Source organism: Uloborus diversus, chromosome 10 (genome assembly GCF_026930045.1).
Source record: "Uloborus diversus isolate 005 chromosome 10, Udiv.v.3.1, whole genome shotgun sequence".
Lineage (NCBI taxonomy): Eukaryota > Metazoa > Arthropoda > Arachnida > Araneae > Uloboridae > Uloborus > Uloborus diversus.
In genome coordinates, this window is record NC_072740.1 from 2611129 (window position 1) to 2626616 (window position 15488).

Genomic DNA, 15488 nt, shown 5'->3' on the forward strand with positions numbered 1-15488 from the left:
CCAATGTGTGATTAGAGCAGCCCATGCTTATCTTGTTACAACCGGTTTTGAAGCGGGTCCATCTAAGGGCTGAGTGTCAATAATGTTGATTAATATATAGTTTATGTATAACATTATGAGTGTCAATAATGTTATACATAAACTGTACTTTTTATTTGTTGATACTAATAAGAGAGTTTTGTATTAACCTGTACCATACAGGTGTGAAATATATCACTGAGTGAATTTCTTTAAAGTAATCTTTGGATAAATATTTCGCAGGATTTTATCCTTTTTCCCCCCAAGTTTGGTGCTTGCTGACCAGCACAAAACTCATAAAAAGGTAAAGAGCAGCATCATCCCTTTTCCAGAAAATGCGCCAAAGAAACAAAAAACCATGGTTAGAGAAAAGGATGAGGGCAATTTGGGAGAAAATGGGAAGAAGATCTTAGGCTAAGAAGGCATTAGTTTCAAGTCACCAAAGGGGAAAGTAGTTGAAGATTCAAGAAGCCATTTGGGTAACAACTATTACATTTTTAAGGGGTTAAGTGAATCTTCATTAGAATTACAAATTCAACTTTTGCAAATGCCAAGCCTTGAAAACAAAAGCAAATCATTAACAATAGCTAAAACTTTAGCTACATACTGGACACTTTAAAAGTCTTGCACATTTTGATAAACATATCACATATAAAGCTGAAAGTTTAACATTTTAAAAAGCATTCAAACAAGGTCAAAATGACATCATAATCAACCATCAATAAAAACAGATAAATTTCCATCTTCAGAATTGTAATCAATAGATCCATTCTTACTTAAGTTCCTTTTTATGTTAACAAATGATTGAGAATTATAAAAAAACTGCTTGTTCCTTTCCCCGCTGAAGTGCACAAAACCATCCATACTGCTTTTTCCTGATAAATTGGGTCAAGAAAGACTTGACCAAAGATGTTTAAAACTGCTAATGGAATTAATGAGCTACTTAGTGTCATCACTAAAAAAATGTTATCATAATTTAAATTGCATGTTACTATCAGTACATTATGCAGTTATGAAATTGCATGCATTGAGGAATAAGGTAGTCCTTAAAAAATGAAGTTTTGAAATTTCTATGGGACACCCTCTCATACTTGCTATCACAGCTGGAAACTTTTGAATTTTTTGGTAAAGACTACAATTTCTCTGTCAGTTTAAATTCTATTTATTTAGTATTTCATACAATTTGAAATTTATCAAATCTATGAAGCAAGAGATCATTAAATTACAAGAACGGCAAAGTTGAATTGGAGAGTATTACCTTTTAGGGCAATAAATTGCAAGTAGCAGCAAAAAGTATAGCTTTTGTTCATTATTTTTTTTTGTATGACGTTTATTGTATTATTCAATCATTGCCAATCCATCTTTGCTATATTATTTACAAATCTTATTCAGGAATGCCTCCTACGAGCGATGGCATAAGCCCCATTAAAAAACTTATAGAATGGGGAGCACCTCAGTCTTAGTGAACTGACAGTTGCATTGCACTTGTCTTTTAAGATAAGTTGCCTTTTGATTTATCACTTTTTTTTTTATTATTGAACTATGAAAATCTATCCAAAATTTTAACTGTGTTACTTGATGTAAAATCCCACAGCTCTTTAAAAAATTGAATCTGGATCAACCTACTAGGATTCCCTTCAAGGGCTTATTATCTCCCTCTGTTTTCAATGCATCCACCATTGTGATTTCGTTTCTTGAAACATCTAATAAAGTAAGGGCAAGGGGGTCCTCTAAACGGCAATACCACTAATGTCCAAGAAATTTTTTTTATCATACTCATATAAACTTCATATTTGATTATTTCATATTCTCTTGCACTTTTTAAGATCTTAATATCATTACTTGGAGCAAAATAAGTGTTGCTCTATAAGTTCTTGCTAAATCAACTATTGGCATAATATAATGAAACAAGAGCATATATTTTGAAACATATGCTACTCAAGAATTTTTTGTTTGGCAGTTCAAAATGATTTTTTTTTCTTTTCGAGAGGGTAAATCTCCTTTCAAATCCATCAAGCACAATGAAATCTCCAAAAACTCTGAAGCGTATTTCTCGCCTGGAAGTTTTTAAAAAAAGAAATGGTTGTGATCTTGATTATACACTCCTGTTTGTGAAAATTGCAACACCATGAAGGACGCTTCAAGGTTGAATGAAATTTAATACACAGTTGTGTGGTAATAGTACAAATAGATGATTACATTTTCGAACCAAACAAACAGAGATAGAAATCTGTATTTCGTGTGGCCACCACGTGCCGCAATAAGAGCTGTGACACGACTTGGCATGGAGTGAAACAAAGTTTGAATATTTGCCTGCGGAAGAGTATTCCATATTGTTTGCAAGGGCAACGAAAGCTCGTCTGTCGAAGCAACAGGACGAGGATCACGAGCAAGGCACCACCCAACGAAATCCCGCACATGTTCAATCGGTGACATATCTGGGGAATATGCAGGCCAAGGAAGAAGCTGTACCTGCTGCAAATCAAGGTAGGATTTGACAGTCCTGGCGACATGTGGACGGGCATTATCCTGCTGGAATACAGCCCCTGGCAATCCTTGCAGGAAAGAATAGCTTGGGGCTGTAAAACTTTGTTTTTGTATCAGGCACTGTTCAAATTGCCCACAATTTGTAGCAATAGTGATTATCCATGATATGCTATGGCACCCCAGACCATAACTCCGGGTGTTTGTTCACTGTGGCATTCGATAATGCACTCCGGAATGTGACATTCACCGGCATAGCGCCTGACACGAATTCGGCCATCATGGTGCCACAAATTGAAGCGGGATTCGTCAAAAACGATGACCTGCTGCAAATCAGCATGACAGCTCCTATGCAAATTGGCCCATTGTAGCTGCAGGCGGCAATGATTTTGCATGAGAGGAGTTGTTGGGAAGAATTTCAAATCTAATAATATCTTCCCAATATTTCCTTTAATACTAGCAGAGTGAGTTTTGAAATAAGACTAACAAACTATTTCTAACTTGAATGATGTTTATTAAACAATAATATAAATAGTTAAAACATTCTGTAAATGATAAAAATAAACTAAAAATTTAATCATTATATATATCTCATTATGCGCTAATTATGCACGAGATAACTAATACAGCAATAATGAAATCTAAACAGCATGACTATCGACTAAATACTTCGATGAAGAAAACCCATTTGGAAATAAGCTAACACCAGCTCATAATTTTCAAGAAAGGGCGAGCGGCACAAACAAGCAAGTTCCAATGCAGACCTAGAGACCGCCTACGACGATGAGAGATAATCAAAAGAGAGAGAACCTAAGCTGCGAGCAGTTTAAATATCCCTCGAGTCATTAGCATATCTGAGTCACGTGAATGGACACTCGTCACAGCTATCGGTAAGCACACGTGCTATCAGATTCCTTCTAGAAGTTTCCATGTGACGTCATCCACTACGGAGTTCCGCCAAAGGTGGAAAGGAAAGCCACCAAGGAAAGTGAAACCAAACATTTGGTCGATTCAACCAATGTGAATAAGTGCTGATAAGAGTCTCTTACCCCAGTCATGCAGAATGATTGGTAATACATTGTAAGCAACGAAAAACATATTCTTTTACTATTGTTGTTGTGAGGTGATGAGATAGGATTATTTACTGTTGTTATTAACAGGCATTTATGTCTAACAGGAATTCTGTATAAAGGAATCCTTGTGCGCAACCCATGCTGCAGCAGACGTCTCTGAATTGATGAAGCACACAATGAAACACCTGTAGCTGTTGATCACTGTGCTGCCAATTGTGTAGAAGAAGCTGTGTTTCAGCGCCATATGCACCAGGTGTCTGTCATCGCGAGCTGAAGTCACATTTCGGGGTTCACTCCCGGATTTCGGAGCTGTCTGACCCTCGTCCGTCCACTGCTTTCACACACGCATGATTGTGCTGCTGTTACGCTGCACACGAGCGGCTACAGCACGATAAGACAATCCAGCTTCACGAAGGCTGACGATTATGCCCTGTTCAAACTCCGAAAATTTGCTCAAATGTCACTTTCTTTCGTCAAAGAGGCATAGTAAAGATGCGGTTAACGTTTACGCTAGCATATAACCACCGATAATCATACACCCCTCGCTACAGCCGTCTATTTATATTCGGTTCGATCCACCGGTTCAGAGGGTGCTGCTCAGGATACGCATGCTCTACCGGTCGGCAATTTAATCATTTGCATATCATGCCCTACTTTACATTTCCTGTGATTTTCAGCTCACTCGCGTAAGTCCTTCGTGGTGTTGCAATTTTCACAAACAGGAGTGCATATATATATATATATTGTCATCTCAAGGCTGGAACTGTTCAAATTGATTTTTGTTAAACTCGACAATATCTGATGCACTTCTGATCATTTTCTTATGAATTGAAATATCAGATATGGCAGCATGAAAACTACTAACCTAAGCTGTGCACTATGAAATATGGAGAAAAGTTTGCAAATTACCATGATTGATGGAGCTTTACAAATATTTAAAACCTTGTGAACATCAGTATTTTAGGTCATATTGATTTAAGTACATGTCTTTCAAAAAATTATGACACCACAAACAATCCAGAAAAATGCTTTTCAGAGAAACTAGTTTCTTTTCACCAGATTATTTACTAAGAACTGCTTTCTTCCTTATGGCTTTTTTTTATTACTAGTGTGCAAATGATTTACTAGCATTTCATAAGAAGGATAGTACATCTAGATTTTAACAAAAATAAAAACAAATTTATATATATACACACACACACACACACACATATATATATATATATATATATATATATATATATATATATATATATATATTTACTTTATTCAAAAAAATCCCACTCTTCAGCAGCAACTGTTAAACATCGGCTACTGGTTGTCCCAATTATTTATTCTGTCCCAAACATTGAAGAACAAAAACATGCTGAGCAAAAATAACAAGTTATTTTTTACAAGCATGGGTTTTTATAATTCCCATCTGTTCTTTCTTCACACTTTAAGCAAAAAAGAAAAAGAAGAAAGAAATAAAAAGAAAGGAAGCTGTATTAACTAAAAAAAGTTTTGTAAATCTAAAAATTGAAATTTAGGAATTATTTGCATTTGTGGAAAAATCAGATGTATGAAAGTTTCAACAACAAAAATTAAAAACACTTACAGTCAAAAGGACCAACACTATCATCACAGTAGGATAGCAACAATTTCTCAGAAGGTTAGCAATTTCTGCAAGAGAAATTTTTAAATTATTAGTTGAAAGTATTACTTTTAAATAGATAGCTTTTTGCTACAAATACATAGTAAATTTATTTTACATACTTGATAACCGATACTCTTCAAAGATTTCTGATTCCCCACTTGAGTTTTCCTGCATAAAATATGGTAATTACAGATATAAACCAACACAACTTTTTCTAACTTACAATATAAAAACACAGTGAAGGTTAGAAGACTACAAAAAATCAAAAATTAGGAAGTAAAATGCACACTGCTATTGCATTAACATCCAACTCAATTCTTGGATTTTGACAAATGAGGAGTCGACCAATTTTCTTTCCAGAGGCAATAAAAGACCTCAAGTCATTCCATGTCAAATCATACAGGATTTTCCGAAAATGCCACCCACCATCTAAAATTTCATTTAAACTTGGTGTATTTGTAGACTTTTTGATGCTGATTATGAAAATATAAATTATATTGAGATTGATGAAGGGGATGAAAAGTTATGAGCCTTTAAATATATGCCAAAATGATATTTCTGCTGCCATTTTATATGACACAAAGACGGGTATAAATGGCTGTAACTCATTAACAAATTGTCACAGAGCTTTAGATTTTTTTCAGTATGATTTAAGCTTGAATTTAAACTGGGTTTAACTTGTATTTCTCTTTTACAAACGTACTAACTTTGACAAAAATTTACTCACAATATGCCCCCTTCAATTTTAACCAAATTGTTTGCACATGTACCGCTAAGTATGTTAAAAAATCTGGTTAAGAAATCTCAGCGGGGTACTCACAGGCAATCATTAGAAATGCATTTTTTTTAAATTTCAGTCAAAAAATGACAATACTTTAAAAAATAATGTTTACTACAAAGTGTTTCTCACAAAATGAAAGCAACACACTGTGTGTTACAGTTAAGGTGTCTTATAAAATAAATCCAAATACGTTTAAGTAGTTATGATTATCGATCAGCAAAGATATTTACATCGCATTTTTTGAAGTTTTCTCACAATGCCACCCCTTCAACTGCAACAACTATGCGTGGACAGGTACCTATGGGTACATTTTAACACCTAATGATTAAGTTTTGATGGTGTATTCTAGAAAATTTTTAACTCGAAAATTATTAATTTTTGAAAAAAAATTTTTTTTTTTACTTATTAGAGATGTGTAAGGAAATTTAAACGATAACAAAACCTTCAGACAGATATTTTTTTACATCCTTCTATGTTAAGATCATTCAATAGAAAACCTTGACTTAACTGATGGCTGAGTGCTGTGCAGTCATAATTAAATTATTTGCTAGAAGACTAATATCTGCCCAGTCACATTCATTCCCCAATTTGACAAATAATATAACTTTATGTATGGCGAAGAAAGGTAGATTTTACCTGAGGTTTAACACGAAAAGTCCTTGTGAGTGACAAGTGTTAGACTTCTACTAAAGAAAAAGAACAGTATTAAGAAATCAACACCGAAGAAAGTGATGCAACAACTAATCTGCATCGTCCATTACCTTCTTACTTTGGGAAAGAATATGACAGCTTTTACTTATGCCTTGTACAACTGATATCAATACAGCAGCACCGAACATATAGAATTGGTGGTAATTCTAAAGTTTTAGTGACGGCTGTGGGGATAAAATATGCTTTCAAAAGCGGAAAATTCAAATTTTGGAAACTAGTATATATGTATATATACATATATATATAAGGAACCAAAAAGTTAACTAATGCTGATTTTTATATAATAGATATAATCTGCAATCATTTTTAAAATATTGTAGCAATAAAATAATATTTGCAACTATTATCTCATGCTTCACCTGAAACAGAATTTATGAAACACTCATCGATGTTTACTCTTATCAAACTGCAAACACACCAGCAGAGGTAAGTGCAATTACTTAAGTTTTTTTTAAAAAAGAATTAGCTGATTATTGAAAGTTTTATGAACTATTTTCTTAAAATTGGTTGTCACAATGCAATGAGTAGTTTGTGCACAATGTTCTAACAAATAATTACAAAACAAAAATGCTTTAGTACTTATTATTTTGTAGTTATTTATTTTTTAAAGCAATAATTTTATCAGAACAACTGCTAAAGTTATTCCAGAACTTTAACCTATGACGAATGAAAATATAACATTTTGTACATTTTCATTGCAGCAACTGATTTAGTTTGGACGACAGCTATTACAATCAGTACTCACTGTATTATTGAAAGTAATTAAACCTACTTAACACATTAAACTGTATACACAAGGAAATACACAGCAAAAAAGGAAATACGTATAATGTGTTTTAATTCACAGAGTGCAATGTAACAAAGCTTTTGTTACATTACACTCAGAATGTTTCAATTCTTGTAAGCAAGTTCAACTGTCCTACTTAAATGTCCCTTTCCCTTCCAGTAAAAACAGAGATGCACTCAAACTAAGTTCTATATTTTTCAATGAGCAACAAATATAATGCAGAAAATTATTTGAAACATGCAATTAACATAAATCATAATTAAATTCTTACTATGTCTCCTTTCTCTTCTAAACTTGAAATGCTTTCATTTTTACTTTTACGTTGAATTAAATCAGAGGCTTTTGGCAATATTGAGGTGAAAAATTCTGAAGAATATCCACTTGAACTCAAACCATAATCTCTTTCTTGGTATGCAAATGATGGAGGTTTCCAAAGAGGTGACTACATACAGAGATTTAAAAAAATAAATGATATTTCCTGTCGAACTGTTATTAGAATGTTGAGAAAAACATTTCAGGAAACTGAAATGTATTTTTCATGTAATGACACAAAAAAAACCCTTAAAAATGCGAGAATACAATAAATTTTATTTTTTTAAGTTGAATAGTAATTAGAAAAATTAGGTGAAAATTAAGTGTTTTAAGTTTTCTTTTTTAATACAGCATCTATTAAAAGTAATGAACTTCAACAAAATCTAAGAATTACAATAAAATCAAATATGGTGCTAAAATTTTAGCTATGTCATAGTTTTCACATTTAATGATCATTTACAGAAAATAATAATAATAATAATAAAGTACAGCCCGTTTTAAAACAAAAAAAGAACAGATTGAATTTTATTAATGAATCCAGAAAGATAGTACATGAAGAAGACAGACATTCAAAGCAAAAAACTAACTTTGATTTCTATTCATACCTTTGGTTTTAAAAGGATATTTGTCATTACAGAGAACAATCGTGCAAAACCAACAGGAGTGCATGCTGGAAAAGAAATTAAACCATTTTGCTATACATTCAATTTTGTTTTTAATAACACTAAATGTAAATTAAATTTATAAAACGTTATGAGTACATTTGGTTCAAGTGTGCAAGTTTGGTGATGTGTTCAAGGTTGAAAACAATTTGATCCCCCTCCTTCCTCAACCATCCACATGCTTGCTTTAGGAAAAAAATATATACAGTGAAGCATTGTTTATATGCCTCTGGATTATACTTTCACATTTCTGCACTGTTATCATTAAGAGTCCTGTTTCTTCTCTATTAATTCTAATACAAAAATTCATCCCTGATATGTAGTAAAATATCCCTTATATGTGTTTTTTTTCAATTCCAAAAACTCAAAAATGTTCTAAATGGCCATCTTTCTTAGTTTACGTAGGGGGTGAAATCTTTTAGATATAGACTGGGAGAGGCCACCTTACTTTAAAGATGCAAAAAACCTGCATTAATAGAATTAAAGCTTATTTTGTTTCCCAAAACACAAATGAGAAAAAAAAAATATGAATTTAATTAAATTCCTGATGTCAAAATAATCATTGCTCATAGACATCTCTCAGCACATCAGACAACAATACAAATTTTTTTTAGCAAATGTCTCTACGCAGATATATAACCGCAAAATATAATTACATTTCCATTGGAAATATACATTGAAAAATATGTATTCAGGATACACATTAAAGGTATGATTTATTTCACTTTCAAACTATATTGTAAAAAGATTTGATTATTGCTTTAAATCTCTAGAACTAGTACCATAAAAACTTTATAAGAACTTAAAAACTGTTACACTTGAATAAAACTCTATTAGCAGGGTTAAAATTGAAACAAATAAAAGTAACATTTTAATTGTATGTCGCTCTTCTGGTGATACGCCCCTTTACTCCACTCCTTGAACAACGTATAAACAATGCTTTACTTTAATGCCCAACCATTTTGCATTTAAGAGCAAATAGTAGAATACCGGTCACACGGTGGGTAACTTTCTCAAGATATATTCAAGAGGTGGACATAGCTAATAATACATATCATTGCCTCAGAGCAACCGTAGGACATCTAATCCCAGAAACAGCAGTAAGGTATCCTACTGTTGTTTTTAGGCGACAATATACACAAAATGTTTTTTTTTTTTAAGTAATTGTAAGGTATTTTTTAAAACTGATTTTAAAACATTCTTCCATCTATATATATGTAAAAGAAAGTCATGTTAGTTACATTATTAGAAATCAAGAACAGCTGATCCAATTTGGGTGAAAATTGGTGGGGAGCAGTGTTGCCAGATGGTCAAATCCAGATTTTTCCAAAACAAAGTTATGCTTTCTATCAAAATTCCCCAAATTCAAAAATTACTTTTCCACTAATATTTTCATAAAATGAATCGACTTCCTCTGATATTTTTTTATCTCTTGAAAAAAAAAATTTCCCCCAAATAGCCAAATTTTCTTATAAATTTATCCAACTTTTTTTTTCTTCCCATTTTTGCTTTTTTTTTTTTAAATCTTCCTTATCTTTATCTTTACTAATAATGAAGATGAAAGTCTCTCTGTCTGTCTATCTTTCTGTCCGGATCTTTCTCTGGCTGTCAGGATCTGTGTGACGCGCATAGCACCTATACCGTTCGCCCCGATTTTCAGGAAAATTTGGCAAAAAATTTGTTTGTAGCATCGAATGTGCACCTTTAAGCGATTTTTCGAAAATTCGATTTTGTTCTTTTTCCATTCCAGTTTTAAGAACATTTTCCCGAGCAAATTTATCATAAAATGGACGAGTAAATGACCAAGTTATAACGTGGGAAAGCCAATTGGCGAGAATTTTATCATGCAATCAATTGTAAATATACAGGGGAACCAAAGGACCTCTTAATTTTCTACTACGGCAAAGCTGTGTGGGTGCCACTAGTCATAAATACAAGCGCCTGACCGAGAGATAAGAAATATAACCTAATATATTTTTTTCTATTCGCATTTACTACTCTGCTTCTGTATGTACATTTAAACTAAGATTTTTGTATATATCTATCCAAGAACACTCTTCATCACACTTATTTTTCCCTGTTTCATGTATCAACTAGATACTCACGCAGAACATTAATGCGAATTCCATAGCATAATATTCCACATAATGCGAATTACATAAATTTGAGCAAAGCTAAACCAACGCTGTTTGATACAAACATGGTAGCTACCAGATGTCAAGACGCGAATTTAAATACGAAAAACATTCTGTTTTCGCCGAGGTTTTTTTTTTCCCCAGGTTTTCCCCAAGAAAAAAAATTTTCCAAAAAGAATTCCCCTCAAAACTCATTTCCCCAAAATTTCCCCAGAGAGCATCAGATTTCCTCAAAATGGGGAAAATTTCCCCAATCTGGCAGCACTAGTGGGGAGGGTAGCTTAAAATCAGGAGACGGACACAGGATACTTTTTATCCCGTTCGACCACGTTCTTGAAATATTTTTAATTGCAAATTAAATGTTTAATTAATTGTTCACTTCTAGGAATTCCTAATAGATGGCGGGGTAAGTTTACTCGAAAGGTGTCGGACAACAGATTCGATAGCTATGCTACTGCCAGACTGTTGCCGTCAGCAAACTGATTTTTGCATGCATTTTTTTTTTCCAATATGAAAATCCCATGATCTAAGTAAATAATTTCATTTGTCGTATTATTCAATTGTGATTGTTTTTTATAACATTTTTACTATAGTATTGTTTATTTGGAAAAACATTTTAAATAGCTGAAAAAAAACCATTCAACTCGCTAAAGGGCAGGGTTACGGTAGCGTGGTTGCTTGGTGCGCTAAGTTATGAACTATACAGATGAAGGATTATTTTGAGTTTTAAAGCTAACGTTAATCTTTATGTATTTTGTCGAAGAGTTTTGAATTCCAAAGAGACACTAATAGGTTTTGAAAATGTGTGTAACACATTTTACACTACTGGCCATTAAAATTGCTAAACCAAGAAGGCCACATAGTACAGACATGAAATTTAAACGACAGGAAGATGATGTGATGTGCAAATGATTAGCATTTCAGCTCATTCAGACAGCACAGGCGCTCGCAGCGACACTTACAATGTGTTTAAATGAGGAATTTATGCAGCCAATTTTCCACGTGCAAATTCAATTTGAACGTTGTTGCATGGCGGAAAATTGTTCTGATGTCTCGTGCAAGAAGAAGTTCCTGCCTTTGATAGAGGTTGAATTGTAGCCTACCAGGATTGCGGTTTATTCTATCACAGTATTGCTGCTCGCCGTCGCTCAAGATCCAATGACAGTTAGCAGAATATGGATTTGATGGGTTCAGGATGGTAATACAGATCGCCGTGCTGGTTCTCAACTGGCAGTAATCACTAGCAGCCGAGAGGACAGGCCTGTTATCCACATGACCTTAATGGATTGAACAGCCACATCATGAGCCCTGAGTCAAGAAATGGGGTCATTTGCAACACAACAAGTATCTGCACAAACAGTTCGGCGATGTTTACCGGAGCATGGACTGTCAGCCCGGGGACCATGGCTGCAACTATCATTGACGCTCCATCACAGACAGGAGCGCCTTCGATGAAGTGATCAGCACCAAACCTGGGTGTACTAATGGCGAGACGTCATTTTTTCCGATGATTCTGTTGGCAAAAGCCATTTTTTGGTTCTTGGAGAGATTCGTAAAGAGCTTGAATGTATTTTAATTTGTTCAAAACTTATCTGTAAATTCAAACTAATCCGAGAAAAATAGATTCCCGGTTTTAAAAGACGTAAATTATCCGGCGGAGGTATGAAATCCCCAAGTGACTAAACACCCAACAAGTCAATCACGTGTTTTGCCCATCGGCGGACGTGACGTCAGGCCTCAAGAGTTGAGGATCTTTCTGCTGAAAGCAGTGAAGAAGATAATCTAAAATAGCAGCAGTTAAAATAGTAACTGTGTTGAGTTGCTTTGAGAGGCAGTAGATGCAAATTTTGATGACGTCACGTCATTGCGTCAGGGTAACAGTGATAGTTTAAATAGAAAGTCAATCAATCAATCGATCTCTTATGATTTGCTTCCGTTCTGCAGACGGTTTGTTTTGATATGAGCATGTGAGCTCTGGTTGATTTCTCCACGCAGGGGATGTGGAACTTTAAGAAAGAAATGCAAAAATAATGTTTGTTTTGCCTGCTTGAAGTGCAGGATAAGTTCTGAAACAGTACCCTATGTTTAGAAGGCGGTTTTGTGAAAGTAAAATTTAGAAAGAAAGAGTTGATGTATTGAAATAGGCTTAACAGGACCGGAGGACCGAAACTGCTCATCCTAGGTTCCGAGCTGGTCGGACCGTACGGGTTCAGTGTAGGTTGAGGCATTTCTTCGACTGCGTGTCCCCTATTAGGGTGAGGTGACCTCTAAGAGACTCTACTACTAAATGATCTCCTGTTTGGCAAAGAAACCAGGTAAATAATTTCCTGTACTGCATATGGTGAGGAATCCTCTACTGTGGTATGGGTGTGCCTGGAATGCTGTGACTATTGACAGAGGATGGTCTGTCGTCTACGAGTGGACGTGTGGTTTTTTCAACTCAACAGTTCATCCTTTTTAGGGATGTGGCCTTCATGTTTTGTGTGCCAAGTGCTTGTGAGTGAACTTACAAGGGTATGAAATTTTTCCAATAGTTTTTTCTTGGAAATGTGGCATGCTATTTAGGGTTGTTTATTGAGGACGTTTTAGAACTGAAATTTTGAGAAAACGAATAATGTGATATTTCTTGTTGATATATGTTGGGAAGGAAATATATTTAATTTGTTTATGGGGATTTGATTTTATAAATGTTGAATGTTTGTTTTTCCTTTTTACATATATACATATGTTTTAAATAAAATGTTGTTTAGATTGAAAATCAATTTCCATTGCTTCATTTCTCCCAAACTTACCATTCCACATCCGTTGGTCCTTTTCCCGAGGGCCAACAGATTCTAGGTTCTACTTACAACATCATGATGGTCGCATCCGTGTTTGGCGACATCATGGTGAACGCGATGTCGGCAACGCTGGCAGCGTGCGTTCGCCATCGTCATACTGGCCCATCCCTTCGCGTGATGGTATGGTGTGCCAATGGATACACATCTCTGTCACTTCCTGCTCACATTGACGGCACTATGAACAGTCGGCGTTACATATCTGATGTGCTACGACAAATGGCATTCCCCTTTATTCGAGCCCTGCGAAACTTTGTTTCAGCAGGATAATGCACAAACGCATGTGGCCGGTATTGTGCAGACTTTCCTTGTTACGGAAAATGTTTGACTGATGCCCTGGCCAGCATGTTCTCCAGATCTCTCACCAATAGAAAACGTTTGGTCAATGGTTGCTGAACAACTGGCTTGTCAGCTAACGGCAGCCACTACGGTCAATGAACTGTGGCATCGTTTTGAAGCTGTATGGGTGTCTGTACCTGTACATGCCATCCAATCTCTGTATGACTCGATGCCCAGGCGTATAAGCGCTGTTATTGCTGCCAGAGGTGGTAGTTCTCGGTACTAATTTCTCGGGATCTATTCACCCAAATTTCTTGAAAATTTAATCATTTGTTATTTCTAATATAATATATGTGTCCAGTAAATATCATTTTGTTATCTGCATTTCTTCCTGGTGTAGCAATTTTAATGGCCAGTAGTGTAGTTGAAGAAAAATTATCATTTCACATCAGAAAAGATGACAGGGATTGTGGATTTTTGTAATTCAATGAACTAACTTCCTTTAATTTTTAGCATGGGCATTGCCGTATGGGTACTACTAGTATAAAAGTAAATACAGTCAACTCTCGACAAGGGAAGAGCTAAAACATTCGTGTAATGGGTAGTTTGAATCATCAGAACCTCCTTTCTTAGCTTTCTGCAGCATAATTTTTATTTTCTATTTCAGGAATAGTACATAATAGATGGACCATACAGCTTCTCGTTTTGATAAAATTCATTATTAGTTCTATCCAAAAATATCTTTACTGAGAATAAACTTCACTTAGATACTTCGAAAAAGGAAGTTAATTTTTACTGCTTATATTTTCTATTGCATATCAAAATGTCATTTTAACTTGGTATCGCGTAATCCTAATTTCTTTTCTCTTGATTTCAATTTGTATTGCTTTTAAACATCTTTCTGTCCTAAAAGTAAATAAAAACCACTTTTTTTTTAAATTTGCCAAAATTTTAAATGTCTCAAAGATTAGCCAGCAATCAAGTTTTATGTCATCAGCCACGGGGAAACAGCAGCCCAACCGGTTGTTTCTCACGTAATCTACAACACTGTGTGCATTAAAGATCACAATTGTAAATAAATTATGCCCCTTACACAAGCTGATAAACAAAGTAATGTGTTTGAGAAAAAAAAACTTTATACCCTTATTTTGGCTGTATTTTCATGCATAAAACGGAAACAAAACTTACATAAAAACTTCAATTAAAAGGAGTTCCTTTGAGATGTTGAGACAATTTTGTATTGAAAACACTGAATTATTTTTGTACCGAAAGAAAACTTTGAGATAAGGTAATATTTGAGTTATAAGGCTTTGAGTTATTGAGAGGTGACTGTACTAAATAATGAAAGCAAGCTGTACAATGTCCAAAATATGAAATGCAAAGTTCAAAGTCAACATGATTTTTATAACTATTCATTGGTCATTGTTTCATGTTTTGTAATTAGTCAAGAAGGGTATTTTTGCAGGTAGTAAGCTTTTGTCAAGGGGCTCATTTGTACTAGTGTGGAAAGTAAAGCAGAGTACCTGCAGAAATAAGGGCTTGAGATACTTGAAGAAACACCCTTTAGATTCTATACTAACAATAGGGAGAGGTTGGGGTTTGACGCTTTTCTTCCTGCTTGATTTTCAGTGGAAACCACTTAACCGATTTAGCGCAGTAAAACTAAAGTTCAATAGATGACAAAATGCAAAAAAATTAATAATAATAATAAAATTGCAGATACTGCACTTTACCATCTATGGCAGTGTAAGTTGTGATACATACTTTGATTTT

At 34.4% G+C, this 15488-nt stretch overlaps 1 protein-coding gene across 1 annotated transcript in view; it reads right to left on the minus strand.

Moving 5' to 3' along the window:
• Positions 1-15488, minus strand: part of LOC129231623 (protein Lilipod-like) — a 54759-nt gene that overhangs the window by 12132 nt on the left and 27139 nt on the right. The window contains exons 6-9 of the mRNA XM_054865988.1: positions 8408-8472; positions 7762-7932; positions 5331-5379; positions 5173-5237 (exon numbers count right to left, since the gene is read on the minus strand). Of these exons, the coding sequence (XP_054721963.1) occupies positions 5173-5237; positions 5331-5379; positions 7762-7932; positions 8408-8472 (350 nt within the window). The remainder of the gene's footprint in view (positions 1-5172; positions 5238-5330; positions 5380-7761; positions 7933-8407; positions 8473-15488) is intronic.